Here is a 25,051-nt window from a genome sequence, read left to right as displayed (position 1 = left end):
GCTTTTTAAACTGGTGGGAAATGGTAGGCATTGAATGGTTTTTGTCAGTTCTTATCACTGTCAGTTGCTCTGAAGCGGTTGGTTTGGGGCTTTCAGGGGCGGAGCAGCAGTTTCCAAGGAAACGGCGACCTCGAGGGGGTGGCAGTGGGAGGGGTCGTGGAGGGAGGTCACGCCTGAAAGCCATGGCCTCCTGCATCGATGCCTTCTTGGTGAGTTAAAAGAGACAGACACCCCCATTCAACCATCCCTCCTTACACTGGAAACTGTATTGTGGATCTTACAGTAGATGCAAATTATACCAGCAATATCATGTTAATCTAAGATGTTTGGCACTAAGTGTCAGTGTGATTCATTCTATGTCTATTTCCACAGCTGAGCATGACAACAGAAACTGGAGTGAGCAAAGAGGAGGAGGAGGAGGAGGAAGACGATGCCATGCAGAACACAGTGGTGCTCTTCTCCAACACTGATAAATTTGTCCTGCTTCAGGTAACTCTCCACGGGTTGACATTTTCAATTACCGTGGCATTTACAATGTTGGATCCAGACATCGACATCTTCACTGTAACACAAACTGACCGTTGCTCTCCCTCCTGCCTTCTCTCTCTCCCCCTCTAGGATATGTGTGTCGTGTGTGGCAGTTTTGGAAAGGGAGTGGAAGGGCAGCTGTTGGCATGTGCTCAGTGTGCCCAGTGTTACCATCCATACTGTGTGAACAGCAAAGTAAGCACCACCCCTCTGTTTCTCTTTGGCACAGGAATCCAACATTTGTCAGCCTCGTCGATTAAACAATGTATCTCTCCCCCTTCCCCTGTAGATTACTAAAATGATGCTCCGTAAAGGCTGGCGTTGCCTTGAATGTATCGTGTGTGAGGTGTGTGGGAAGGCCTCGGACCCAGCCCGCCTGCTGCTGTGTGATGACTGTGATGTCAGTTACCACACTTACTGTCTTGACCCGCCCCTTCACACTGTACCCAAGGGGGGCTGGAAATGCAAATGGTAATGGAGCTCATGTGCTCAGTCTTACTCTTTTGCCATGACACCCCATCTAGTCATGTTGCTCTGAAAAGGTTTAAATGTAAATGATCTTACTAGCATCTGCATATTATGCAAAACCGTCTCTCTCTTCCCTGTAGCAAGCGTCACAAGCCCAGTTCTCTGTATGGCTTCAGTCACCTGTTCACTGGAAAGCACCTATAACCCCCAGCACTTTACCAGATGGTTCACTGGGCCTGTGTCTGTGCCCTGTCTATGCAGGTGTGTGTGCTGTATGCAGTGTGGGGCCAGCTCCCCAGGGTTCCACTGCGAGTGGCAGAACAACTACACCCATTGCGGGCCCTGCGCCAGCCTGGTCACATGCCCTGTGTGCAGGGAGAACTTCATGGAGGAGGAGCTGCTGCTGCAGTGCCAGCACTGCGACCGGTGGGTAGAACTCAAACACACACACTCAGCTAATGAAGACTAGTGGGGAATGGTTATTTATGTAGATTTATACCATAAATTATTCCATAACAAGATAGTATCTGCTTGGGTTGGACTGGTATCCGATAATGCCGCATACCAGGGTATTTTGAAATTCCGCCAGTATGACTTTCAATACTGTAAGAACTAAATTTCCTCCTAGATCATTACTAAATCTAAACATTTTGGGGTCTGCTGTTCATACTGTAATAAACGCCTATTTGATGCTTTCAAAATCACTGATTATCAGGGCATTACCACAGGGTCATTTTGATGTTCTTCTGAGAGCGATAAGATAGTAGTATCAAGTATTTTCTGGAAACCATAGGAAAAAATGGGATGTGGCTAATTAAGAACTAGATTTTGTTATTCTTTGTTATTAATGTTTAGGCAAATGTTGTTTTCCATCACTAGCTACGGTGGCCATCGAGGTGTAGAAATGAAGGTTACAAGTAAAATAATAGGCAACACCAACATTTACAATTAAAATTAAAAGTTGACACTCCCTGAGAAGGCAGTAAAATAATTGGCAGACCTGGGAACATTGGAGGCTTAGCAACAGTTGGAATTAAAAATACTGAGGTGTTCACCTATATTTGCCAGGAAGGTAAGAAGTCATGAAAATCTGGATATCACCCAACCATAATATCTCTCACCATATGACCTGTATGAATGAATGAATGAATGGTCTTTATTGTCATTGCTACAGTACAGGTACCAAACAACGACATTTAGGAGGGGTGGCTCCCCTGGTGTTAGGAAAGAAAAAAAAAAACTTTAAAAAAAAATCACAAGAAGGGAAGGAGCTGGTTTACATAAATAAAGGCTATGTACGCTATCCACTATACTATACTGTACAGATAGACGACTAGGGTTGTCATATTGCACAATAGTGTTATTGCACATTTATTTAAAGTGTCGCAGTTTGCAGGCTTGAAATGTACATATTTGTGCCTCAGCACTACACCTGATTTTTTCAGTCCAGCAGCTGCCATCAATCCGTCCAGACTGTCCAGGGCCCAGAACCTAGGTCTTTGCTGTGTTCAGGGCCTGGACGGCCCTGTGGTAGAAGCTGTTCTTCAGTCTGTTTGTCCTTGCGGCCAAGGTCCTGAACCGCCTTTTCGAGGGCAGCCTGGTAAAGTGTTCGTACCCAGGGTGGGTCGGGTCCCTGGAGATCTTGGAGGCCTTCCTGAGACAGCGTGTGTTGTACAGCTCTTCCAGAGAGGGGAGGGGGGCGCCGGTGATCTTCTGTGCTGTTCTCACGACTCTCTGTAGCGCATTTCTCTCCGCGGTTGTGCAGCTGGAGAACCAGTTGCAGATGCCGTAGGTGAGGATGCTCTCCACTGCGCCGCGGTAGAAGGTCACCAGTATCTCCTGCTTGCTGTGTTCCTTCCTGAGGACTCTCAGGGTGTATAGCCGCTGTTGTGCCTTCTTGATGGTGGCTTTTGTGTTGTCCTTCCAGGTCAGGTCATCCCGCATGTGCATCCCCAGGAATCGGAGGGTTGAGACTCTCTCCACGCTCTCTCCGTCGATGAGCAGGGGCTGGATCTCGGACTTTTTCCTCCTGAAGTCTACGATGATTTCCTGGGTCTTTGACTTGTTCAGCAGCAGGTTGTTAACCTTGCACAGCTTGCTCAGTTGCTCTACCTCATCCCTGTACGCCGCCTCGTCCCCCCCCGAGATGCATCCCACCACGGTGGTGTCGTCTGCAAACTTTACGATGGAGTTGCTGGGGTGGACGGGGGTGAAGTCGTAGGTGTAGAGGTTGTAGAGGATGGGGCTTAGCACGCAGCCCTGGGGGGACCCAGTGCTGAGTCTGAGGGCTGTGGAGGTGTGGGGGCCCACCCGCACCCTCTGGGGGCGGTCGGTCAGGAAGTCCTTGATCCATGCACATATAGAGTGTGATAGACCCAGGTCTAGTAGTTTGGTCACTAGCCTGAAGGATGGTGTTGAAGGCGGAGCTGAAGTCCACAAAGAGCAGTCTCGTATGTAAGTTAATGTCATAAAGTGTGTGTGATGTAAAATAACTTTTGTATATGTCTCTGTAGATGGGTGCACGCTGTGTGTGAGAGTCTGTACACTGAGGATGAGGTGGAGCAAGCCTCTGATGAGGGATTTGCCTGCACATCTTGCACTCCCTACGTCCCTAAACCGATAGGTGAGCCATAGACCATCCTTCAGTAGACCCAATAATGTGCACAACACTGTTGCTTCAGTTATTGCCGTTTTCTTTTTGTTACAGTGGCACTCATTTGATTTAATAAAAGTGTGTGAAAGGACTCACTGACCACATATCCTGTCTTCCACAGTAGTGGAGTCATCCATAATGGCAGCAATGAAGATCAAAGAGCCAGAGCCCCAGTTCTATCGGTTGGAGGGGGTGTGGCTGACTGAGTCAGGCATGTCCCTGCTGCGCAGCATCTCCATGTCCCCCCTGCACAAGAGGAGGCAACGCCGCTCCCGCCTGGGCACCCTGTGTGATGGCATGGAGCTGAAGGAGGGAGAGGGCGATGGGGAAGAGGGCAAAGGTCAGTGGGGTTTCTCCCATTCATCTACCAAGGACGGAGATAGGTCTAACTCTAAATGTCAAAATCTCTTGAGAGCTATTTGAATGCATGTATTTGAGCACCAAACGTGTCTGACTCTTCCACTGGTCTGGATTAGGTCTCTTTTCAGCCTGTGGGGAGCCCATGGAGTGTGAGCCTAAACTGGAGCCCCCTGGTAGCCCAGACAGAGAGATCGGGGCTGAGAGGGAGCTGGGTGCAGAGGGGGGCGCCGAGGGCATGGCTGACTGTGACGGCCTGAAAGGAGGGGCAGAGGAGACAGAGGATTCCAAGAAGAGGAAGAGGAAACCCTACAGACCAGGTTAAAGAGCTACTATTATAAAAATTCTTCCTATAAACTCACATGTGTAATCACTGGTATAGTATAGTGGTCACATTCAAGCCAACTGCTAATTGGTTTAACCCCTTCTTACTGCAGGGATTGGAGGCTTCATGGTGCGGCAGAGGAAGTGTCACACGCGGATGAAGAAGGCAATGTTTCCCCATCTGTCTGCAGAGAATGCCACAGATGGACACCCAGTAGAGAAAGTCTTGGACGAAGGCAAGCCACCCATCTGCTTTGCTGAGATGAATGGAAAATGAAATAACCCTAACCCTAACAAACCCAAAATCCTTATTGTCATTTTGTCAAGGGACGGATAGGAATACTGTAATGTGTAACGAAATGTGCCTATTTGTTAATAGGGCCCCACCCTGACATGCCTATAGAAGGGCCCCCCGAGCAGAAGCCAGCCGAGGGGGAGGGGGAGCAGGCCAAGAAACGGCGAGGCAGGAAGAAGAGCAAACTGGAGGATATGTTCCCAGGTTATCTGCAGGTATGTTTGCTCACCATCCTTTGACAGGTTATTAAAACCCTCAGAGCAACCTGTAGTATCCAGTGATCATTCACCTCCATATAGGACTGGCTAACATCAGCAATGGCTCTCTCTGCAGGAGGCGTTCTTTGGCAAGACCCTGATTGACCTAAGTAAGAAGGCCCTGCTGGTACCCCCAGGGCAGAGGCATGCCATGGGCCTTCTTCGGCCCTCGCTGTCCGCCCCGGGACCCAGACCCACTGTCTCTGAGGGTAAGGCCACATGCATAACATGCACCACATAGTGTCCCTCAGAAATGATTTGTCACACGGGAGTGTGATGTGATCTGTGCATGGTATGTGACCTGTGCATCTGTTTGTGTGTATTATAGGAGTGGAGGCCAGGGATCGGGTGATGGGAGGTGCTCTGCACCTTAAGCAAGAAGTGGGAGATGGATCCCAGGCTCAGGGAGAGGGAGCAGGTATGTGTGTCTGGAGAGAATGTACGGCAGTCTTAGAGCAGACCTCTCACTTGAGGTGAAGTCTTTATTCCTCTCTTCATCAACATCTGAATTTGATCGTCTCTTTGTGTTTTGCAGGAGTCACAGAGCAATGTTCATCTGTCAAAGAGCAGAGTTCTACTGAACCACAAAGTTCTGACACAGAGAAGTGTGAAGGTAGAGTCCAGTTTTGCGTTCTGTTATTGTTATTGTATTTGGTCCATGCGCCTTTAGTAGGGTTGGGTATTGTTAGGATTTTATCATATCGGTTAGTTCCAGTTCTTAATGATTATTTGGTGGTTAAATGGTTATTTAATGGTTACCAATGAAACCTTTGGGAAGGCTTTGGGGTCGTGTGAAGCTCTTGGTGTGCATATTTAATCAATTTTACAATATTAAAATGCTGTGAAATATTACTTAATTATTCATATTCCATTGTAGAATGCACTTTTGCTTCTGGTAGCTATAACAGTAAGACCCTGTCATTGCCCCTTGAAGACTAGATGCAGGGATAGGGATATACCGATACCAGTACTCGTACCGATACTATGCTCATGTACTCCTACTCGTAAAACTTCTCTGATACATCCGCTCCCGATACCACTTTACGGCAACATAACGATCGTCTGCCTTCCTGCTTTGTAGTCGGGTGAGTGTTATTGATACATGGCTTGTAAACAAACTTAAGTTTTAGGACTGTTCAAAAGCAACGACTGTGTTCTCTAATTATGACAAACACCTGACCCTGTCACATCTTTAATTTGTTACAGACAGAAAGTGAGGAACAGCTGCTGAAACTAAATCATGTTAGTTGCATTTCATGTACGAAAGGCGCTATATAAATAAAGCTTTACCGTATTTTCCGGACTAAGTCGCTCCGGAGTATAAGTCGCATCAGTCAAAAGATGTGACATTAAGAGGAAAAAACATATATAAGTCGCACTGGACTATAAGTCGCATTTATTTAGAAATATATTTCACAAAATCCAAGACCAAGAACAGACATTTAATCTGGAAAGGCAAGTTTATTCAACTACACAATAGCACACAGAACAACAGGCTGAATAGAAGTCCGGTATGTTAACATAACACATTAACAGTTATTCAGCAACACAATAGCATAAAGAACATACCTGGGAGGCTGAATAGGCTAAATGAACATAACAAGCCAGCGAGTCCAACAAGCAAGTTACCAGTAAGCAAGTTCACCAAGCTACCGTTTGCTTAGCTTCAACAAGCTAATGTTTCATTTCCTCAGTGGTATAGGAGCAGCATATAGTTGTCACAAGCCCAGAGCGGCCCAGAGCGCCCTCTGTCCGCTGTAGACGGTAATGTTTACTCCTTGGTTCATGTCAGTCAGTATGAAATTATATATATATTGATATATAAGTCGCACCTGACTATAAGTCGCAGGACCAGCCAAACTATGAAAAAAAGCGCGACTTATAGTCCGGAAAATACGGTACTTACTTACTTACTTTTCAAAGTCATTGTTAGAACTGTAATGGTGTTATTAAGTATCGGTACTCGCAAGTACCCAAATGTAAGTACTTGTACTTGGTCTTCGGCGTATGGGTAGTTGTTTTTCCTCTCCACTCCACCAGGCTCGGGGCCGAGGGGCTACCCTTTTACCACCCCGAGACCTGGTTGAGGGGCTCACCCGGGCTATATTTCTGGACACCCCTCCAGAAGCCACGTCATCGTCTCGTCATCTAATACCGACAGACCATGCATCCCGTTGGGTGGGTGGTACACCGGGCAATCCAGGATAATATGGTCTGCGGTTTGGTCCTCTGCGCCACACTCGCACGACGCATTTGGTCTGAAAAAAGAAAAAGGGGTATCACTGCATCCCTAAATAGACTATTGCTTAGCTCGCATTAAATGGTAAACAGTTTGAAAATGGGGGTTTCCAACGGGTTTCCAATGGGTTTCCAACGTGTTTCCAACGTGTTTTTGATCTGGCCGGTTCTGGCCATTTTGGAACCGGTACCAACAAGGAACCGGGTCTCGATACCAAATCCTAGCTATTAGTCAGGTGGCTGGTTATGGGATGTTGGTGCCCACTGTCTAAACACTCTTCTGTTGTCTGTCCCAGGTCTTCCACAAGGGGTGGAGAGTCAAGACTCTGAGCAGTTCTTCCGGAAAGTTCTGGGTGTGTCTGAGGGGGTATCTCTGGGGGGCTCCCTGCAGAGCAGCATGAGGCCCATCTTGGAGGGCAGCAAGGGGGAGCTCAGCCGCGGCGGGCTGCCACAGAGAACTCTCCTCTCAGGTAAAGGGATGGAGAGCCTGCAGAGCTCACAGAGGAAGGAATAGTGTACTAATAGCTGAGAACAGCAGTGTTCATTTACAGATATAGCAGTTTCATGTGTTTTGTTGATGGAGGACCTTGCATGGGGGCATGTTATCAGTCTGTAAAATGTTGAATGCTACACTCATGCAAGGATCTCTTACAGGGTCCCTGCCCTCAGCCGGTATGATGGACTCCTTTCCTGGTCTCTCTCAGTCCCCTTTCTTCGACATGCGGTAAGGGTAGCTCTCATTTGTCCTATTTTTATTCTTCATTTTGCAATGTAAATGATCTGTTGCCTCATTTTCACCTTCTCCTCTGGTGGTGTGTAGGGACCGGGGAGGGCTATTCAGTCCAGATGGAGGGGAGGAGAGTCCCTGGGCTACCCCTTCCACTCCAGCCACCCCCTCCACCCCACCCACACCTACTGATGGGGAGGGTGACGGCCTGTCCTACAACCAGCGCAGCCTCCAGCGCTGGGAGAAGGACGAGGAGCTGGGAGAACTCTCCACTATCTCCCCAGTGCTCTTCGCCAATACCAACTTCCCCACGCTCAGGCAGGACTATCCAGGTGAGAAATGTGCATTTTCTATGCCCTCAGATGTTTTCAAACTGTTTTTGAAGTTCTAGTGAAACCTTTTATTTTTACAATTTTTATATCCCTCAAAATGTATCATTTCAAATGTTTTGTTGTTGTTTGATGTGCTGGAATGGCAATGTTTGGAGTTGTAATTCTCTCTTCCGTGTAACAGACTGGTCTAGCCGTTGTAAACAGATCATGAAGATCTGGAGGAAGGTGTCAGCTGCTGACAAGGTTCCTTTTCTGGTAAGGTCTCACTTATCCTTTAGGGAACATTTTGTCGGCAAGGTTGCATCTCCAGCAGTTACTGAATATTTCCCTCTGATTTTACCCCTCCAGCAAAAGGCCAAAGATAACAGAGCGTCTCAGCGGATCAACAAGGCACAGAAGGTGAGGGCTTTGGGGATTAGTTCATAGTAGCAAATATGTGACTCTTGCCTACTGTATACATTTTGTCTCCTCCATTAGCTTCTGTCTAACTCCTCTCACTCCTGTCCCACAGCAGGCAGAGAGCCAGGTGTGTAGGCCCATCAAGACAGAGCCTGGGACTGTGCGGGTGAAAGGAGAAAGGCCTAGTCTGCACCTCCAGATCCCTCCACCCTCAGGTTCTATATCCACCACCTCCCAACCCAGCTCTGCAGAGAGCCCCTACCCTTTCCCACCAGACTCGGGATCCTCTTCCGCCTTTTTCCCGGATGGCCCCCTCAAGACTCCGGGGTCGGCAGATATCAGGACAGATCCCTTTGCCAAGCTGCCTCACCAATCCTCCCACCCTCACTCCCATCCTTCTACCCCATACTCCCAGGCCGGTGCCAGCCCTCTGCAGGCCTCCTCAGGTTACCCCCAATCCGGCCCACAGGGTCCTCCTCAGGGACGGCCGGCCAGTCTCGGCCCCTTCGACATGCAACCAGGGACCCCTGGAACTCCACGGCGGGCCCAGCAGGTTGACCCCTTCTTTAGACCACAGCTGCAGCAGGGACACTTGCCACAGTCACAGCATGGTTCTCAGGAGCCCTTAGGACCTCCAGAAAGCCCTCGGTCGAGGGGTGGTGCACCCGGGGAATCCCCTCTTTTCTCGCCACCCCACACCACCCACTATGGAGACCCTTTCCGAATCCAGCAAGGGATGGGCCGTCAAGAATACAGTTCATCCCCCTCCCCCTCTGCGATGGTGTCCTCTCCTGCAGGGATGGTGCAGTATAGGGCTGATATGAGTGCCCCCTCTCCCCGCTCCTCCTCTACTGGGCGGCAGGACATGGGTACTGGCTCCCCTGCAGGGATGCTAGAGTCTGGAGATGGGTTGTTCAAGGCACCCATGACGCCCAGGATGCACCAAGGGGAGGGTGGGGCACTCCTCCCTGGAGCTTCCCCCAACCATCCCTCTGAAGGCTACAGACAGTCTCCCTCCACCCCATTCATTGACCCCTATGCTCAGCTCCCCCTCACCCCGCGGCCCCAGTCTGGAGACAGCTGCTCCCCTCTGCCCCAGAGGCACCCTGTTGCTCAGCAGGACTCCTGTTCCAGAGTGCCCTCCAGCCCACAGTCCCAGGGCAGCTCTCAGTCCCCCCTCACTCCAGGAACCCTTTCCAATGACGCCTTCTCTGTCCAGTCACCGGCTACTCCTCGCTTCCAGTCCCCTGACCCCTACTCCCGGCCCCCCTCCCGCCCCCAGTCTAGAGACCCCTTTGCTACTCTGCACAAGCCCCCTCGGCCCACCTCAGCTGCCCCAGAAGGCACCCCTAGCTACAGAGGCTCACCTCACCCGAACCAGCCACCTTCACTCCCCCCGTCCTCCACCCCTATGGGGGATCCTCTCTCTGGGAAGACATCTGCACTGCCTGCTTTCAGCCGCAGCCCCAGCATGGGTACCTATCAGATGACCCAGCCACAGGCACGCATGCCCTTTGGTGATGCCCAGATGGCCCAGCTCCAGCAACCTCAACCCCAAGCTCAGGCCATGAGTGCTGACAACTTCCACTCCAGGATGCCTCTTCCCTCTGGTGCTCAGGATGCCACAGCTGTCCGCCTACCGGATGCACCTCATCCCCAGGCTATGGCAGGTGGCCAGGAGATGCCAGAGATGCTGGATCCTGCACTTGTTGGCCTCAGCCCCCCTGAGCTGGAGAAGCACAGACAGGTACATTATCAAGTAAATAATCTATTTTTAATTTATAGGCCTGGTAGATACTGACTGCTTTTTGCTTTTTGCTTGTAGCGACAGAGATTGAGGGAGTTTTTGATCAGACAACAAATGCAGAGAAACTCAATACGACAAGAGAAAGAGGCTGCAGCAGCCAATAGTGCTGCCCCCAATTGGCCTGGAGGAGAGATAGCATCTTATCAGCAAGATAAAACCCACCGGGCACCACCACCTTACCCACAGGTAGGCCTATACTTTGTCAACCAGTATGGCAAAAGATCAGCAATTATGTTGGACTTATTTTTGCCTTTTTTTTGGTTAGTGTTTCTTTATGGTTACTGAGTATGCTCTTGCTGCTACTTGTTTCTGTAGGATCGTGCTGCTGCTGCCGGAGCCCAGGCTGCATTGGCAGGGAAGATGCCCCTGCCCCCAGGGACACCTGCTATGATGGACCCCAATGCACTCAGGTACACTACACTGTCAAATGAATGTTTCTTTAGACACACATATGTATGTACATGAAAAAGGCATTCTGGTTGTTAAATTAAAACACCCACTCTTTTAACTAGACTTACAATGCTCTGACTAATTGTTTGTGTGTATTTCTCTCTCGTAGGCAACCACCCACCAACCCCCAGATGTATGCTCGCCCTCCATTCCCTGGCCAGGGCCCTGGTCCACGGAGATTTCCCCAGCCAACTGGCATGGAGGCTGTGGGCCCCAGGCACCACCTCAACCCTCCTCTCAACATCCAGGCAATGCAGGGCATGGCTAGTGCCCGAGCCCTAGGCCCGAGCCCTGGAGGAGAAGCCATGCAGGCCATGGGCCCTGGACCACCACCGCAGTTCATCGAGCTGAGGCACAACGCACAGAGGTTGCCCCTGGGGCCCCAGTTTCTGCCACGAGGGCCCCCCCAGGTCCGACAACGCCTCTACATGCCCCAACAGGAAATGACTGTTCCTTTTGCTCAGCATCCATTGCCTCAGGCTATAGACCCTCAGGCAGAGGGGGTCAGAGACACAAGGCATGGGCTGCAGCAGGGTGGCCTGGCATTATTACTACCCCAGCAGAGCCCTGTCCCTTCGCTCCAATCCCAACTCCAGCCTCAGGCAACCACTCCAACACGCAATACTCTGAGCACGCACTCTGGTCACCAGCATCATCCTCCACAAACTAATGTAGTTGGAGAGCCCCAGGCTGCCCCAGTGGACTCCAGTGTTGACCTGCCAGAGCCTGACCTGGAAGACCATTTTGTTCCCAAAGGTCTAGGTGATGCACCTGGGGAAGGCGGAGTGGAGGATGAGGATGACTTGGCCCTTGACCTTGATCCTGATAAGGGCGACGATGACCTGGGAAACCTGGACAACCTGGAGACCACTGACCCACATCTTGACGACTTACTCAACAGTGATGAGTTTGACCTGCTGGCTTACACTGACCCTGAGCTTGACCAGGGAGACCCTAAAGATGTGTTTTCAGACCAGCTTCGGCTGGTGGAAGCAGAGGGTGAAGCACCAGGTCCCTCATCTTCCTTAGTGGCCCCAGACATCAAGGTGGAACACAAACCAAAGGCTGAGTTTGCAGTGCAGAACCCTCTCATAACTGGCCCTCCAACAACAGGGGGCTCCATGTCCTCTGCAACCCTCTCACCTGAGACTGTCAACCTCTCCAGAATAAAGCTGGAAGAAAGAGGCATGACCCCTCAGCTGCAGACAACTCATGCGGTGGTGAAGGATGAGATGGGAGAGGCGGTGTCCATGCTGCTCGGTGGGTCCACGGCTCCAGCCAAGCCCCCCGCTCAGCCAGAGAACCAGCCTGCAGCCTCACTGAGCTCTGTACGTTTAGGAGGGCTCACATACCCTCTGCCAGGTCAAGCTGATCCATTGTCCTTTCCCCCAGCTAACCCTCACCCTGACCTGGGCAATGACCCTCTGGGGCTGCCAGATGTAGGGGGCCAACACTCCCCTGCTGTAGATTTGGCCAAAGTAGAGAGTTCTCTTGAAGCCAGTGAGCTGCCCCTGTTGATCCAGGATCTACTGGAACATGAGAAGAAGGAGCTTCAGAAACAACAACAACAACAGCAGCTCAACTCCCTTCACCAGGGAGGGATGGCTGCTCATATGCTTGGCATCCCACCTCAGCAGCAGCCTAACCAGCAGGGCCAGATCATGCTTCCCCAGCACCACCGGCCCCCACCCCAGGGAATCATGGGACAGCCAGGCATGGTGCCCCGCCCACAACACATCCTGCAGCAGCAAAGGCTCATGGGAGCTGGTATGCCACCTCCATCACATATGGCTATGGCCCAACAACAGGGCATGATGAGAGTGGGACAGCCTGGGGGTATTCACCCAGGACTTAATCCTCAACAGCAGCAACTACAACAACAACAACAACAATTGGTGAAACAGTCATCTCTGTCCAACAACTTCTTCCCTGATAAAGGTAATCAATAGGAGCTATTGAAATTGTTTCATGATTGAATCATGTTTTCCATCAAATGGTTTGACCTGTTTTTATGTTGTTTTCTCTTTGTCACAGATCTTGACAAGTTTGTGACCGATGACATTATGGATCCCATCGCCAAGGCAAAGATGGTGGCACTGAAGGGCATCAAGAGAGTGTTGGCGCAAGACCCAATGGGGGTTCCCCCTGGAATCAACAGGTACTTTTTATACATGTCTGTAAAACAAACTTGCCCCATTGTCTGACCTCTCATATTGTATAGATTTTGGTATCAGTGGTTTTCTGTGCTTTTCTCCCAGGCAACAAGTTTCTCTCTTGGCTCAGAGGCTTGCTTCAGCCCCAGGAACAGATCCACAAAGTCAACTTGTATCTGGGCCATCTAAGGTAGGTTCCTCAAACTTCCCCCAGTATCCAACCAGTTGTAGTTTCTAAAATGCTGAAAGACACATTTCCCTGAATATTAACACTATAAAACAGATCAGTTGCTGTGAACTCAGGTCCTGTGTGGCTCAGTTGGTAGAGCATGGCATTCGTGAATTGAAGGTTGTGGGTTTGTTCACTGCTGGGACCGTGTATATAAAAAAACATTTTATCCACACAATATGTTTCTTTGGATGAAAGCATCTGCTAAATGGCATATAAATTATATATTGCGATCTCTAAACACAGTCATAAGTTTTTCATGAGATATAAAAAATGTTATATTTTCTTTTTTTAAGGAGGGGGAAAGCAGTGACTCAACACAATCAAGACCGAACCCTCCTCAGTTTGTGCAAGGGATCATCAGTATGTCTACTTTTCCTCTCTTAATAATTATCTGATTTATCCGTATCTCAGTTGATGAACAACCATTTAGTTTAGTTTAGTTTAGAACAACCAAAATACAATTGCTCGTTATTCCATGTTTTTTCCCCCTTTCTACTGCTACCTCCCAGACGACGCAGAGCAACACCAGTATGAGGAGTGGCTTCTTCACACCCAGCAGCTACTCCAGATGCAGCTCAAGTTCCTGGAGGAGCAGATTGGAGCTCACCGCAAGTCTCGCAAGGCTCTGTGTGCCAAGCAGCGCACTGCTAAGAAGGCAGGCCGGGAGTTTGCTGAGGCAGACGCAGAGAAACTCAAACTGGTTACTGAGGAGCAGAGCAAGATCCAGAAGCAGCTGGACCAGGTTGGTAGACACGAAGAAAAGCCATGCCTTGTTATTGACCGTCATGCTCTCCAATATGTGTTTACATTCCTATTTGGAAACATTGGAGTAAAACAGAGTAATATTTTGCGTTATGATGGAGTAACTCTTGTATTAAGATCATATAAGTAATATTCTTCAGGAATCAATGGGTATATATCATACATTTATATATACAAAAGACATCTTGATGAATTAATTACTGATTGTGGCATAAACATGGCGCCTGGGGGGTTATAGTAGCGCTTTAGATTTGATAAAATATGTTAACACATTACAATATGATATTTGCTAAATTAGCCTCTGTACAATTGTGGTCTACAATTGTGGAAAATATGGTGATTTGAAGAAAAGGTATTACTAGAAAATATTCAAATAAATTAGAAAAGCTATAACATGCTCATCTCAACTATTGCTTTTATCATTGTATCCACATGCACATTTTATCAGGGCTTAAAGTTCTCCGGCGCGGGGGAATTTTGAGCAAAAAATAAATAAAAAATCACATGCTATTTGTTTACATCGTAATTTAAAGAGTCATCTTCAGCAAAGAGACAGTTCCGCCTACCAATGGTATCACATTGCTCAAGCCAACCAACGACTTCTAGCCAATCGGAGGCAGAGTAGTGGGGCGGGCCTTAAGAAGTTTGAATGAGTGTAATGTTAGCTTGTAGAGACGTTCGCTTTTAGCAGCCCGCTAACTTTAGTAAGAGTCTATTCAAATGGAAGCCAAGTTTCTTAAACCTGGCGAAGACTGGCGCTGGGCATGGATAGAGGAGAGTAGCAGGGTTTTTCCTGCATAGAGAACTATGAGGCAGCCGACAGAAATGACAGAAATGCACTCGGTGGATTTCTGTCGTTTCTAACTGCAATTGCGGCACTGTGCCGACGTGGTGGCGGGGGCGCTGTTTCACAAATAAGTTAGCTTTCGTGTTTGCTAGCGAAACAGCTGATAGTTGATGTTGACTGCTCAAGGAGAATACATATTTGAAAGTACAGAATGCCTGAGAGCCTTATATTGCATTATATTACATTATATTTTGAATGGTCATCTGGTGCCTGAATATTGTTTTTTCCTTTACATATATAATTACATTTCCACCATAAATTGATGGAAAAAGGGCACAAATTGGTGCATATCAATTCACCAGAATGCAAGAAATTAAGTGTTTGATGCTCGTTTAAGGACCCCCAGACAGCCCTGCTTCATGGGTCCCCCCCGATGTCAAACACCACTGGTACCACCTCCGCCTCATTTTGAGCCAGGAAAAACCCTGAGTAGTGACGGGAAGCCTTATGGGACGTGGTGCCAAGAAGGAGAATATAAGTGATAGTGGCTTAATAAGTAATCAGTTTGTTCTTTTAAAGACATGTATATATTTAATTCTGTATTGTTATAGTGATAGTGGCTTAATAAGTGATGCAATCAGTTTGGCCTTTTAAAGACATCTAAATATATTATTTTATTTTGTATTGAGTATAAAACACGAGCCATGGCTTCATTATTAATGCATTTTAACATTGAGACATATATTTTGTATTGACTATAAAACAGTATTAATGCATTTTAACATTGAGACATATTTTGTATTGACTATAAAATAGTATTAATGCATTTAAACATTGAGACAAGAAGCTCCCCTCCCCAAGAAAAAGTTTCAGGCACAGGATTTTTTTCCCACTTTAAGCCCTGTTTTATTCTTCATGCTTTAATAATGTCTTTATTTAGCAGGAGTGTGGGAATCTGATTTGATTGGTCATTCATGTGAACATGTGTCATCAAATTCAGGATAGAGTTGACTTAACCTGCGAGAGAATAGGTTAGCTCTGAAGGATTCGTGATCCGAGGTCTGACTAAAGTTAGCACGCTTACTCATGTATCCCACTTTCTGGAATACCCCCCTGGTAACCTGTATTTCTATTGACGTTTCAGGTGCGTAAGCAGCAGAAGGAGCACACCAATCTAATTGCTGAGTACAGAAGCAAGCAGCAGCAGCACCAGCAGGGGTCTGGCCTTCTTGCCCCAGGGCCTTCTACCCCGGGGCCCCACATGCTCTCCAAGATGCCTGGGCAGATGATGATAGGCCAGCAGGGGGCTTCCATGATGGGCCAGCCACCTGGGATTATGCCTCAAGGAGCAATGCCTGTCAGGATGCCCCAAGTGCAGCCCTTCATGGGAGGAGCCCAACCCCAGCACCCTGGAGCTCTAGGAGCCCGACCACCTGGTGCCCCTGGTCCTCCTGCAGGATTTTTCCCACAGGGTCCCGGAGTCCAAGGAGCAGACCCACGACTTCTGCAAGAGAGACAACTTCAGCACAGGATGCAGATGGTCCAGAAACTACAACAACAGCAACAACAACAACAACAACAACAGGTGATGATGGGTCAGCAGCCAATGCCACATCAGGGCCAGCAGCCAGGAATGATGGCCCAGCCACAGCCGGGTGTGATAGGGAACCCCATGATGGCCCAACAACAACAACCAAATCTTCAACAGGGGATGATGGGCAACCAGGTGCCCCAGGGCATGGTTGTAGGCCAGCCTGTGGCCCAGCCACCACAGACCCTCATGGGAGGGCAGCCCATGAACCAGCCTCAAGGAATGATGGCAGCCCAGCCAGGGATGATGGGTAATCAGCCAATTGGGCCACCACAGCAGCAGAGGCCTCAGGTGATGATGGGCCAACAGGGAGTAGTGGGACCCCAGCACCATGGGCTCCGAGGGCCGCAGGCCCCACTCACACCTCAGCAGCAGAGCATTCTGGCCCAGCGCATGCTCCTCTCTCAGCAGCAGCAGAATGCTGCTAAGAACCTTGCACAGTTACAACAACAACAACAACAACAACAACAACAACAACAACAACAGCAACAAGTGGCACAGCACAGGCAACCAACACAGGGCTTTATCAACCAACCCAACCAGTCTCAAGAGCAGGGGGGACTCCCCCAGCCGGCCACCCCTCAAGTGGGATCCTCTCCTTCAGCGGGAAGTTCTAGAGTTACACCTCAACCACAGGGGGCAACAGAGGGCATGCAGCAGGGTTTCACCCAGGACTCCCAAAACTCCAAAGAGGGAGGGATCCTCAGTCCGAGAACCCCACCACAACAGGGTGGACCTTCAACTCCCATTCAGATGGCCCAACCAGGGTCTACTGGAGATCAACAGGTGTCAGTGGGACAGCAACAGCAACAGCAGCAGCAGCAGACCCAGATGTACATGAGTCAGCAGCAGCAACAGGCACCCCTGCAACAGCCGTCTCTAAATGCTCAATCAGGACTTCAACAGCAACCAGGGTATTTAGGAAACCAGCAGGCTGGCATGCATCCTCAAGTACCACAAGCACAGCAGCAGCAGCAACTTCAACTCTCTCTACAGAGGCAGACCTCCCTCAATGCTGACAAGCCTAGTTTAGTCACAGTGAAGCAGGAAGGACAGCAAATGTGTTACATGGCCCAACAACAACAACAGCAGCAACAGCAAGTGGGTCAGAATGCTATGCAGCAATCGCAAGATCTCACTGGACAGCAGCATGATGGGATGGGACAACTACAGAATGTGATGGGGCAGAACCACCCTGCTCAGCCCGGTATGGTGGGCCACCCAAGTCCACAGCAACAGGCCCTCATGGCCCAGCAGCAGAAGCAAGCCATGATGGGACAGATGGGCATGATGAGGGCTCAGCAGGGGATGATGCCTCAGAGGCCTGGAGTCCCACCTGGGCAGTTACGCCCCCCTGTGAACATTCAGGCGATCATCGCCCAGAACCCCCAGCTCCGCCACCTCCCCCCTAACCAGCAGATACAGCACATCCAGGCCATGATCGCTCAGAGGCAGCTCCAGCAGGGACAGATGCTGAGGATGTCCGTAGGACAGGGCCAGATGAGGCCTCAAGGTCCACCTGGACAAGTTCAACAGATGGGCCAGCGGATGCCAGCGATGGAAGCACAGCAGCAGATGCATTATGGAGCGCTGGGGAAACCAGGGGCAGTGGGCCCCCCACAACAGCCAGGGATGATGGGACAACCCCCAGGTGGGACTCCTCAGATGCAGCAGCCAGGTATGATGGGAGCTGGGCAACAACACCCAAGCCAGCCAGGAGCCTCCCCTCAGTATGCCCTCAGTGTTCAGCAGCAGATGATGCAGCAGCAGATGATGAGGGGCCAGGTCCCTATGGCTCGGTCCCCCATGGGGCAGGTACGTGGGCCGCCCTCGGCCCGCCTCATCAGGCCAATGTCGCCCCGTCAGTCTATGTCCAACTCGCCTGGAGACCAACAGCGTCATGCCATGGCCCAGGCAATGGGGATGCGGCAACCAAACCCCAACCAAGTCATCCAACAACAGCCCCATATGGCTTCTGGGCGTTTCCAGGGCTCTCCTTCCCACGCAGGCTCCCCCGCAGGCCCCTCTGGCTACAAACAAGAAGCTGGCACGAGCCCTGCTACCCCAGGCACACCTCACTCCGCCCATGTTGTCTCCCCAGCTGACAGTGGAGCTGGGAAAGGGAGTCCTTTCACTCAAATCAAAGCCTCTCCTCTAAGGTCCCCTGGAGCCAAGAGTCCTCTGGATTATCCAGGCCTCAAAGCTGAGCCTCAGACCTCAAGCAATGAAGCAACACAGGCCCATATTCCCCCCAATGGGCCCTCGCCTCAGCAAGGTCACAGTGCACAACAACAGCAGCCACCACAACAGGGCAGTGAGAGCCAGGGCCCACCACCAGGCTCAAGAGAAGGTGCTTTGTATAAGATGACCTTGCAGAACATCAAGCAGGAGCCCAGAGAGGTGCAATGTGACAGTGAAGGAGGGGGCGAGGCTCCCACTGGGGCCATCAAGAGGGAAACTACTGGTGAGCCGGTCAGTTCCAACAACACCCCTGGGTTTGGTATCACTGGAAACATGGCAGGAGACCCTGGCTCCCAGATCCAAAGAACTGAGACTGGCCAGCAGTTACTACAGAAACTCCTGAGAACCAAGAACCTGCAGCTGGCAGCTCAGAGGCCCTCTGATGGCATCCACAATGAGATCAACGGCCACATCAACAGCAAACTGGCCATGCTGGAGCAGAAGCTGCAAGGGACTCCACGTAACATGGAGGTAAGTCAGTTATGTACTCAAATGTTTTACATTTGTAAAGGCACGAGTCCTCTTCAATGAGGAGATGGTGAAATTCCTTCATGTCTCTTATCTTTATCGCAGGATTTGCAATCAATCACAAAGAGGACTCCTGTTGTAAAGGCAAAGCGCAACGCCAAGGCTGGGGAACGAACACCCAACTCACGCAAGAAGACTAAAAAGGAGGAGGTCGGTAAGAGCACTGAAGCTCTGATGAAACAGCTGAAACAGGTAAGAGGAAATAAAAAAAGAAAATAAAAAATCAATCTATGGGGGTGAATGTTTATTCATGTATTCTCCATTCTTGCTCTCCAATCAAAATAATTGAAAAGAAGAAAAAAAAGGTGCCACTGGGTTGCTCTTGGGCCAAAGGGGGCTCCCCAAATAGTCCGATATTACCTCATTGGACAGAAAGGGTCACACTTTCTCTCGTCAGTTTGTAAGCCTAAAATTAAGGACTTTCGGGTTAAATGACGGAAGGAATTAATTAATGTTATATAATAGGAGTATGATAATCATAGTAAAATAAAAAGCACCTTTTTATGTGTCACTTCAATAAAGGGTAGGAATTAACCATTGTCTGATCTCTGTTTATGTTGCTGTATGAACCCAGTGTTTCGGGTTGGAGTGTGTATTTCGCTGCTCAATTAGTTTGCTCATAGTTGTTTTTGTGAACATTGTTATGATTTTGTGATGTTCCCCAGGGACTGTCTCTGCTTCCCCTGATGGAGCCCTCCATCGCTGCCAGCCTGGACCTGTTTGCCCCCTTTGGCAGCAGCCCAGCCAATGGCAAGGCCCAGCTCAAGGGCTCTTTTGGAAATGCCGTGTTGGACAACATCCCAGACTACTACTCTCAGCTGCTCACTAAGGTACAGTCCAACAAACAACTTTTGTTTATTCAATGTTTATTCAACATGGACTGTTGCAGTCTACATTTCCAGCTGTATTTTGCAGTTGAAATCGTCTATCTATAGAAAGCCCACTTTTAACCACTGCCCCATGTATCCTTCAGAGTAACCTCAGCAACCCACCAACGCCCCCATCGTCCCTGCCTCCCACACCACCACCCTCGGTGCAGCATAAGCTGCTCAACGGAGTGACTGCTGTGGAGGAGCTGTCTGAGGGCCAGAAAGAGACTGAGACTACAGAGGATGTTATGGGTAAGTCTGTTAATTACCTACAAACAAAGAAGAGTCACTAAAGCGGGTTACACACGGGAGCGACAATCAGGCGTAGCATGTTAGGTAAACAGTTTGTTAATGATGTTGTTGATGTCTGCAGATTCTGTTCCTGATGAGGTGAAGAGTGTGGATATTCTAGCAGCTCTCCCCACCCCACCTCACAACCAGAACGAGGACATCAGGTATGATCTGAGAATATTCTGATCCTGTGTGACTGCATAGTATGTACTATATGTACTTTCTGGTGCTGTCTGGCTGTAGACTGATAGAATCTTTCTTTCAGGATGGAGAGTGATGATGACAGTGATGCTCCAGACAGTATTATCCCAGCCTCCTCCCCTGAGGGAGACCTAGGTGATGAATCGCCCCGCTTTCCTCGTCTGCGGGACCCCAAAGAGGAGGAGACAGAGAGAGCTATCTCCCCCATTATCCCACTCATCCCTCGCACTGCCATCCCAAGTATGACCAATATATTATATAGCTCACTGTATATATACAGGCCAAACTAAAACTTGAGGCTATTTGAAATTGTAGCTTATGAATTAATTGTGTATGTTTTTCCTTCATGTCCAGCTTTTCCAGAGAACAAGCCCTTTGAGGCGGCAGATGGCAAGATGGTGTCTACATCCAACTCCTGGGACAAAGCCAAGAGCAACGAAGTGTCTGTCACCTTCACCCTGTCCTCTGCTGCAGCCAAGGTACTGAGGGAATCACTATATCCATTTCAATCCCTTATTATCTTCTCTGTAACCCCTCTTGTAACCTGGACCAAACCATGATGTATTTCTTCCTACTGTGATATTTGCAGAATCTGAACCATGTGATGGTGGCGATGGCCCAGCTACTCCACATGAGGATGCCTGGCTCCTATGAGGTGACCTTCCCTCCTAGCCCAGGCCGGGCCGGTGCTTCTGGGCCCGGGAAAGCCCCAGACCAACCAGGTAGATTAGTCACTGACGTTCATCTAATCTAACGTTACACAGTTTGAAAAATAATCCTAATAGCTCATAAACCGCCATCTTTGTGAGGAAGTGGTGTAATAAAGCAATGTAACTATTACAAATAATTGAATAATTAAATCCTCAGGTGGCCTGTGTGTTAAGACTGGTTCTATGGACAGTAATTCTCCAAGCCAAGATGCAGAGTGGCTGAGGCAGTTTGACGTGTCTCTGCCAGGCTGTACTCTTAAGAAGCAGGTCGACATCCTCTCACTCATCAAACAGGTTAGTCCTATTACGGTACATTCCTTAATGTAGTTATAAATGTTTTTTTATGAACTCTAATCAGATCTTACACACGAAGACCCAGAGCTCATGCGCACTCTTTCGTTTTCTCTCAGGAATTCCCTGAACAAGAGGACAAACCGGTTCAGCACTGTTACACAACTAATGTGTCAGACCTGGACGTGCGCCACCTTCCTATTATTCCTGTGGAGGCATCGCCACCCCCTTCTCCCTCTCCCCCACCTCCTCCCCCTCCTCCGCCACCTCCTCCCTCAGCTCCTCCAAGTGAACCTGAACCTCCCACACAACCAGCCTCCTCCTCTCCCTCCAGCCCTGCCAACATTCAGATCAAAACTGAGCCAGAGCAAGAGGCCATCCTTCCCCCTTCTGATCCTACACCGGCCCCTGCAGCTGATGAGACTGCTCCCGAGCCCCAGGAACTGTCCCAACCAGCCTCGCTCCCTCAGCCCCAGGACCCCACCATAGATGTGTCCCCCAAGGTCGTAAAGCATCGTAGCAGGCCCCTCTCCCCTGACATGGAGGTGGTACGGCCCAAGGTGAAGAAGTGGAAGGGGCTGCGCTGGAAGCGCCTCCAGATCGTCATCACCATCCGCAAGGGAGGCTCGCGCAAGGAGAGCAGCCGCGAGGTCTCGGAGCTCATGGAACGCCTGCGTATCACCCTCCGTCCAGACAAGCTGCCTCGGGACAAACGCAAATGCTGCTTCTGCCACGAGGAGGGCGATGGTGCCACTGACGGGGCGGCCCGCCTGCTCAACATTGACGTGGACCTGTGGGTGCACCTCAACTGTGCCCTCTGGTCCACTGAGGTGTACGAGACACAGGGTGGGGCGCTCATCAATGTGGAGGTGGCCCTGCGCCGGGGCTTGCGCACCCGTTGCGCCTACTGCCAGAAGACTGGTGCCACCAACAGCTGCAACCGCCTGCGCTGCCCCAATGTCTACCACTTTGCCTGCGCCATCCGGGCGCGCTGCATGTTCTTCAAGGACAAGACCATGCTGTGCACCCAGCATAAGCTCAAGGGCCCCAGTGAGGAGGAGCTCAGCGCTTTCGCCGTCTTCCGTCGTGTCTACATCGAGCGTGACGAGGTCAAGCAGATCGCCAGCATCCTGCAGCGTGGCGATCGCATTCACATGTTCCGCGTGGGCGGCCTCATCTTCCACGCCGTGGGCCAGCTGTTGCCCTCGCAGATGGCTGTCTTTCACTCGCCCACCGCCATCTTCCCCGTGGGCTATGAGGCCACACGCATCTACTGGAGTACACGTGTGCCCAACCGCCGCTGCCGCTACCGCTGCCGCATCAGCGAAACGGATGGCAGGCCATTCTTTGAGGTGCGTGTGCTGGAGCACGGCCAGGAGGACCTCCACTACCGCAACACCAGCCCAGAAGGTACACATTTAAATCTGTCCTCCACCCTGCTACGGCTTCTAGCTAAGTGTATGCTAACACAGTACCTACTAGCCCGGACTGCAACCATGTCTTTCTTTGTACACCCCCAAGAGTGTGTGTAACCATGGCTTCTGTTCTTTCTCCACTCTCCCTCTGTCTGCACAGGCATCTGGGACAGAGTGGTGCAGCAGGTGGCTAAGCTCCGGGAGGAATCAGCCATGTTGAAACTGTTCACTGAACATGTGAAAGGAGAGGAGATGTATGGGCTCACTATCCACGCTGTGCTGCGCATCACTGAGTCGGTAAGAGCTCTCTTAGAAAGCACTTCTAGATTGGCTATTTGCTTTCCCACTCACTGCTTACATGAAAAAGTGCCATTTCATAATTGACTTATTATCATGTCTTATGTTGATAGTTGCCTGGAGTAGAGAGCTGCCAGAACTATGTGTTCCGCTATGGCCGCCACCCTCTAATGGAACTTCCCCTTATGATCAACCCCACTGGCAGTGCTCGCTCTGAACCCAAGGTCCTCACACACTGCAAGAGGTAAGACGCATCACTGACCTCCAATTAAATTCCATAGAGAGAAACTCATCTGCCATAGGTGATTGAATGTCATGAGGGAGATTAAAGAATGTTAACATTCCATTGTGACACCTCTCCCTCTGAGTCATGACAAGAATTGGGCTACTTTATCAGAACAGATTACTTTGCAGTAAGGCTGCCACGATTAGTCGACTAGTCACGACGACGTCGACTACCAAAATCGTCGCCGACATATTTGGTAATCGCCGTAGTCGCACGTTTTTTTGGAGCTGAAATAAGCGTTTTTTTTGTTTGTTTGTTTTTTTTTGTCTAGCACCAGGGGAGCCCCCCCCTCCCAAATTTCGTTGTTTGGTACCTGTACTATATCAATGACAATAAAGACCATTCATTTCATTCGATAAGCATTCGTTTTTCTTCCCTGAAGCTGCCACTGGCTAGCGTCTCCCAGTGTCTTTGATGTACATGCGCAGTGTCGGTCATCCGGGGCACACGTGACTTCCCCGGAAAAACAAACAGAGAAATGTCTTCCTGTCCTCGTACCTCTAAAGTGTGGGAGCATTTCAACCACAACGTTGAAAAAAAGAATGTAAAATGTAAAATTTGCAAAGCTGAACTCGCTTATCATGGCAGCACGTCTATGATGCGCGAGCATCTAAAAAGGAAGCACGTTGTGGCAGATGACGAGGAAGACGATGGCTCGTCTCGGTAAGCTAGTTAGCTTGTTATTGGCTAACGATATCGTTACGTTAAAAGCCTTCTTACATTATTTTACGTTGTCATCAAAGCGATACTTATCAAATAGCTAAAAATTTTGTCTTAACGTTACAGTGCTAAGAAGGCGCGTTCTACTATGAGATGAGTGAAGCAAAGCAAAACTTTTGTGCTCTGTACAAGTATTTATTTTTGTTTTTGTATTCTTTTGGTTGCCTAGTGCCTAGCCTACCTCATTTTACTCAGCAGTTTGCACCCTCTACTACTCTTTACATTACATTACATGCAAGTGATGCCAGAAATAAATCTGCAAAGTTCATTAAAATATCTATTTTTGAGTGAACAATCATTTTAATTGTCTTTATTTTTAGTTAGCACATGCCTACAACAACAACTAACAACTTCAAGCTAAATTTAGAAGCTGATTTAGAAGATGATAGCTAAATAAGAGCGATTGAGTAATTGTGCGATAAGCTGTAATTTATGATCCGATTAGTCGACTAATCGTTAAAATAATCGGTGACTAGTCGACTATGAAAATAATCGTTTGTGGCAGCCCTACTTTGCAGTCCCTCCAAGATTGAGCAATTCTGTGAATGATTCAATGCATTCCTTGCATATTTTGTAAGGGCTTGCAATTTTTACCAATCACTGTACTCTTTATAGCGTTATTCGGTCCAATCAAACCACACATCCCCAATTTTCTTTTGTCCCGTCATAAATAAATATTATCAATATTTATATGTAAAAATTGAAAACCATTGCAAATTGCCTCTCAAAATATCCTACGGCCCCATCAAAATCCAGCAGTTTTTGACACAAAAAAACACTGGCAGGACTGACTGGCTACTTCATCAGATGACTGATCTCTCCCACTTCCTTTGTATCACTCC

General features: G+C 49.3%; 1 protein-coding gene across 1 annotated transcript in view; it reads left to right on the top strand.

The window, feature by feature from the left end:
- Nucleotides 1-25,051, top strand: part of kmt2d (lysine (K)-specific methyltransferase 2D) — a gene marked incomplete at its 5' end in the record, with an annotated part of 31,542 nt that overhangs the window by 5,157 nt on the left and 1,334 nt on the right. Inside the window, 39 exon segments of the mRNA XM_080534594.1 lie at nt 97-106; nt 109-209; nt 373-489; nt 619-723; nt 818-999; nt 1,258-1,422; nt 3,510-3,619; nt 3,771-3,989; nt 4,138-4,326; nt 4,444-4,566; nt 4,710-4,840; nt 4,959-5,091; nt 5,211-5,300; nt 5,427-5,495; nt 7,417-7,590; nt 7,775-7,844; nt 7,941-8,179; nt 8,361-8,434; nt 8,528-8,578; nt 8,691-10,325; nt 10,404-10,571; nt 10,701-10,795; nt 10,945-12,773; nt 12,870-12,993; nt 13,094-13,178; nt 13,514-13,580; nt 13,730-13,962; nt 15,914-19,072; nt 19,175-19,321; nt 19,795-19,959; nt 20,103-20,250; nt 20,372-20,453; nt 20,555-20,730; nt 20,845-20,969; nt 21,080-21,212; nt 21,358-21,494; nt 21,611-22,901; nt 23,067-23,203; nt 23,317-23,447. Of these exon segments, the coding sequence (XP_080390720.1) occupies nt 97-106; nt 109-209; nt 373-489; nt 619-723; nt 818-999; nt 1,258-1,422; nt 3,510-3,619; nt 3,771-3,989; nt 4,138-4,326; nt 4,444-4,566; nt 4,710-4,840; nt 4,959-5,091; nt 5,211-5,300; nt 5,427-5,495; nt 7,417-7,590; nt 7,775-7,844; nt 7,941-8,179; nt 8,361-8,434; nt 8,528-8,578; nt 8,691-10,325; nt 10,404-10,571; nt 10,701-10,795; nt 10,945-12,773; nt 12,870-12,993; nt 13,094-13,178; nt 13,514-13,580; nt 13,730-13,962; nt 15,914-19,072; nt 19,175-19,321; nt 19,795-19,959; nt 20,103-20,250; nt 20,372-20,453; nt 20,555-20,730; nt 20,845-20,969; nt 21,080-21,212; nt 21,358-21,494; nt 21,611-22,901; nt 23,067-23,203; nt 23,317-23,447 (12,419 nt within the window).

This window comes from Nansenia antarctica (assembly GCF_963989245.1).
Source record: "Nansenia antarctica genome assembly, chromosome: 6".
NCBI classification, from domain to species: domain Eukaryota; kingdom Metazoa; phylum Chordata; class Actinopteri; order Argentiniformes; family Microstomatidae; genus Nansenia; species Nansenia antarctica.
Note: the sequence above shows the minus strand (reverse complement) of the source record. Positions and strands in the feature narration are given on the sequence as shown.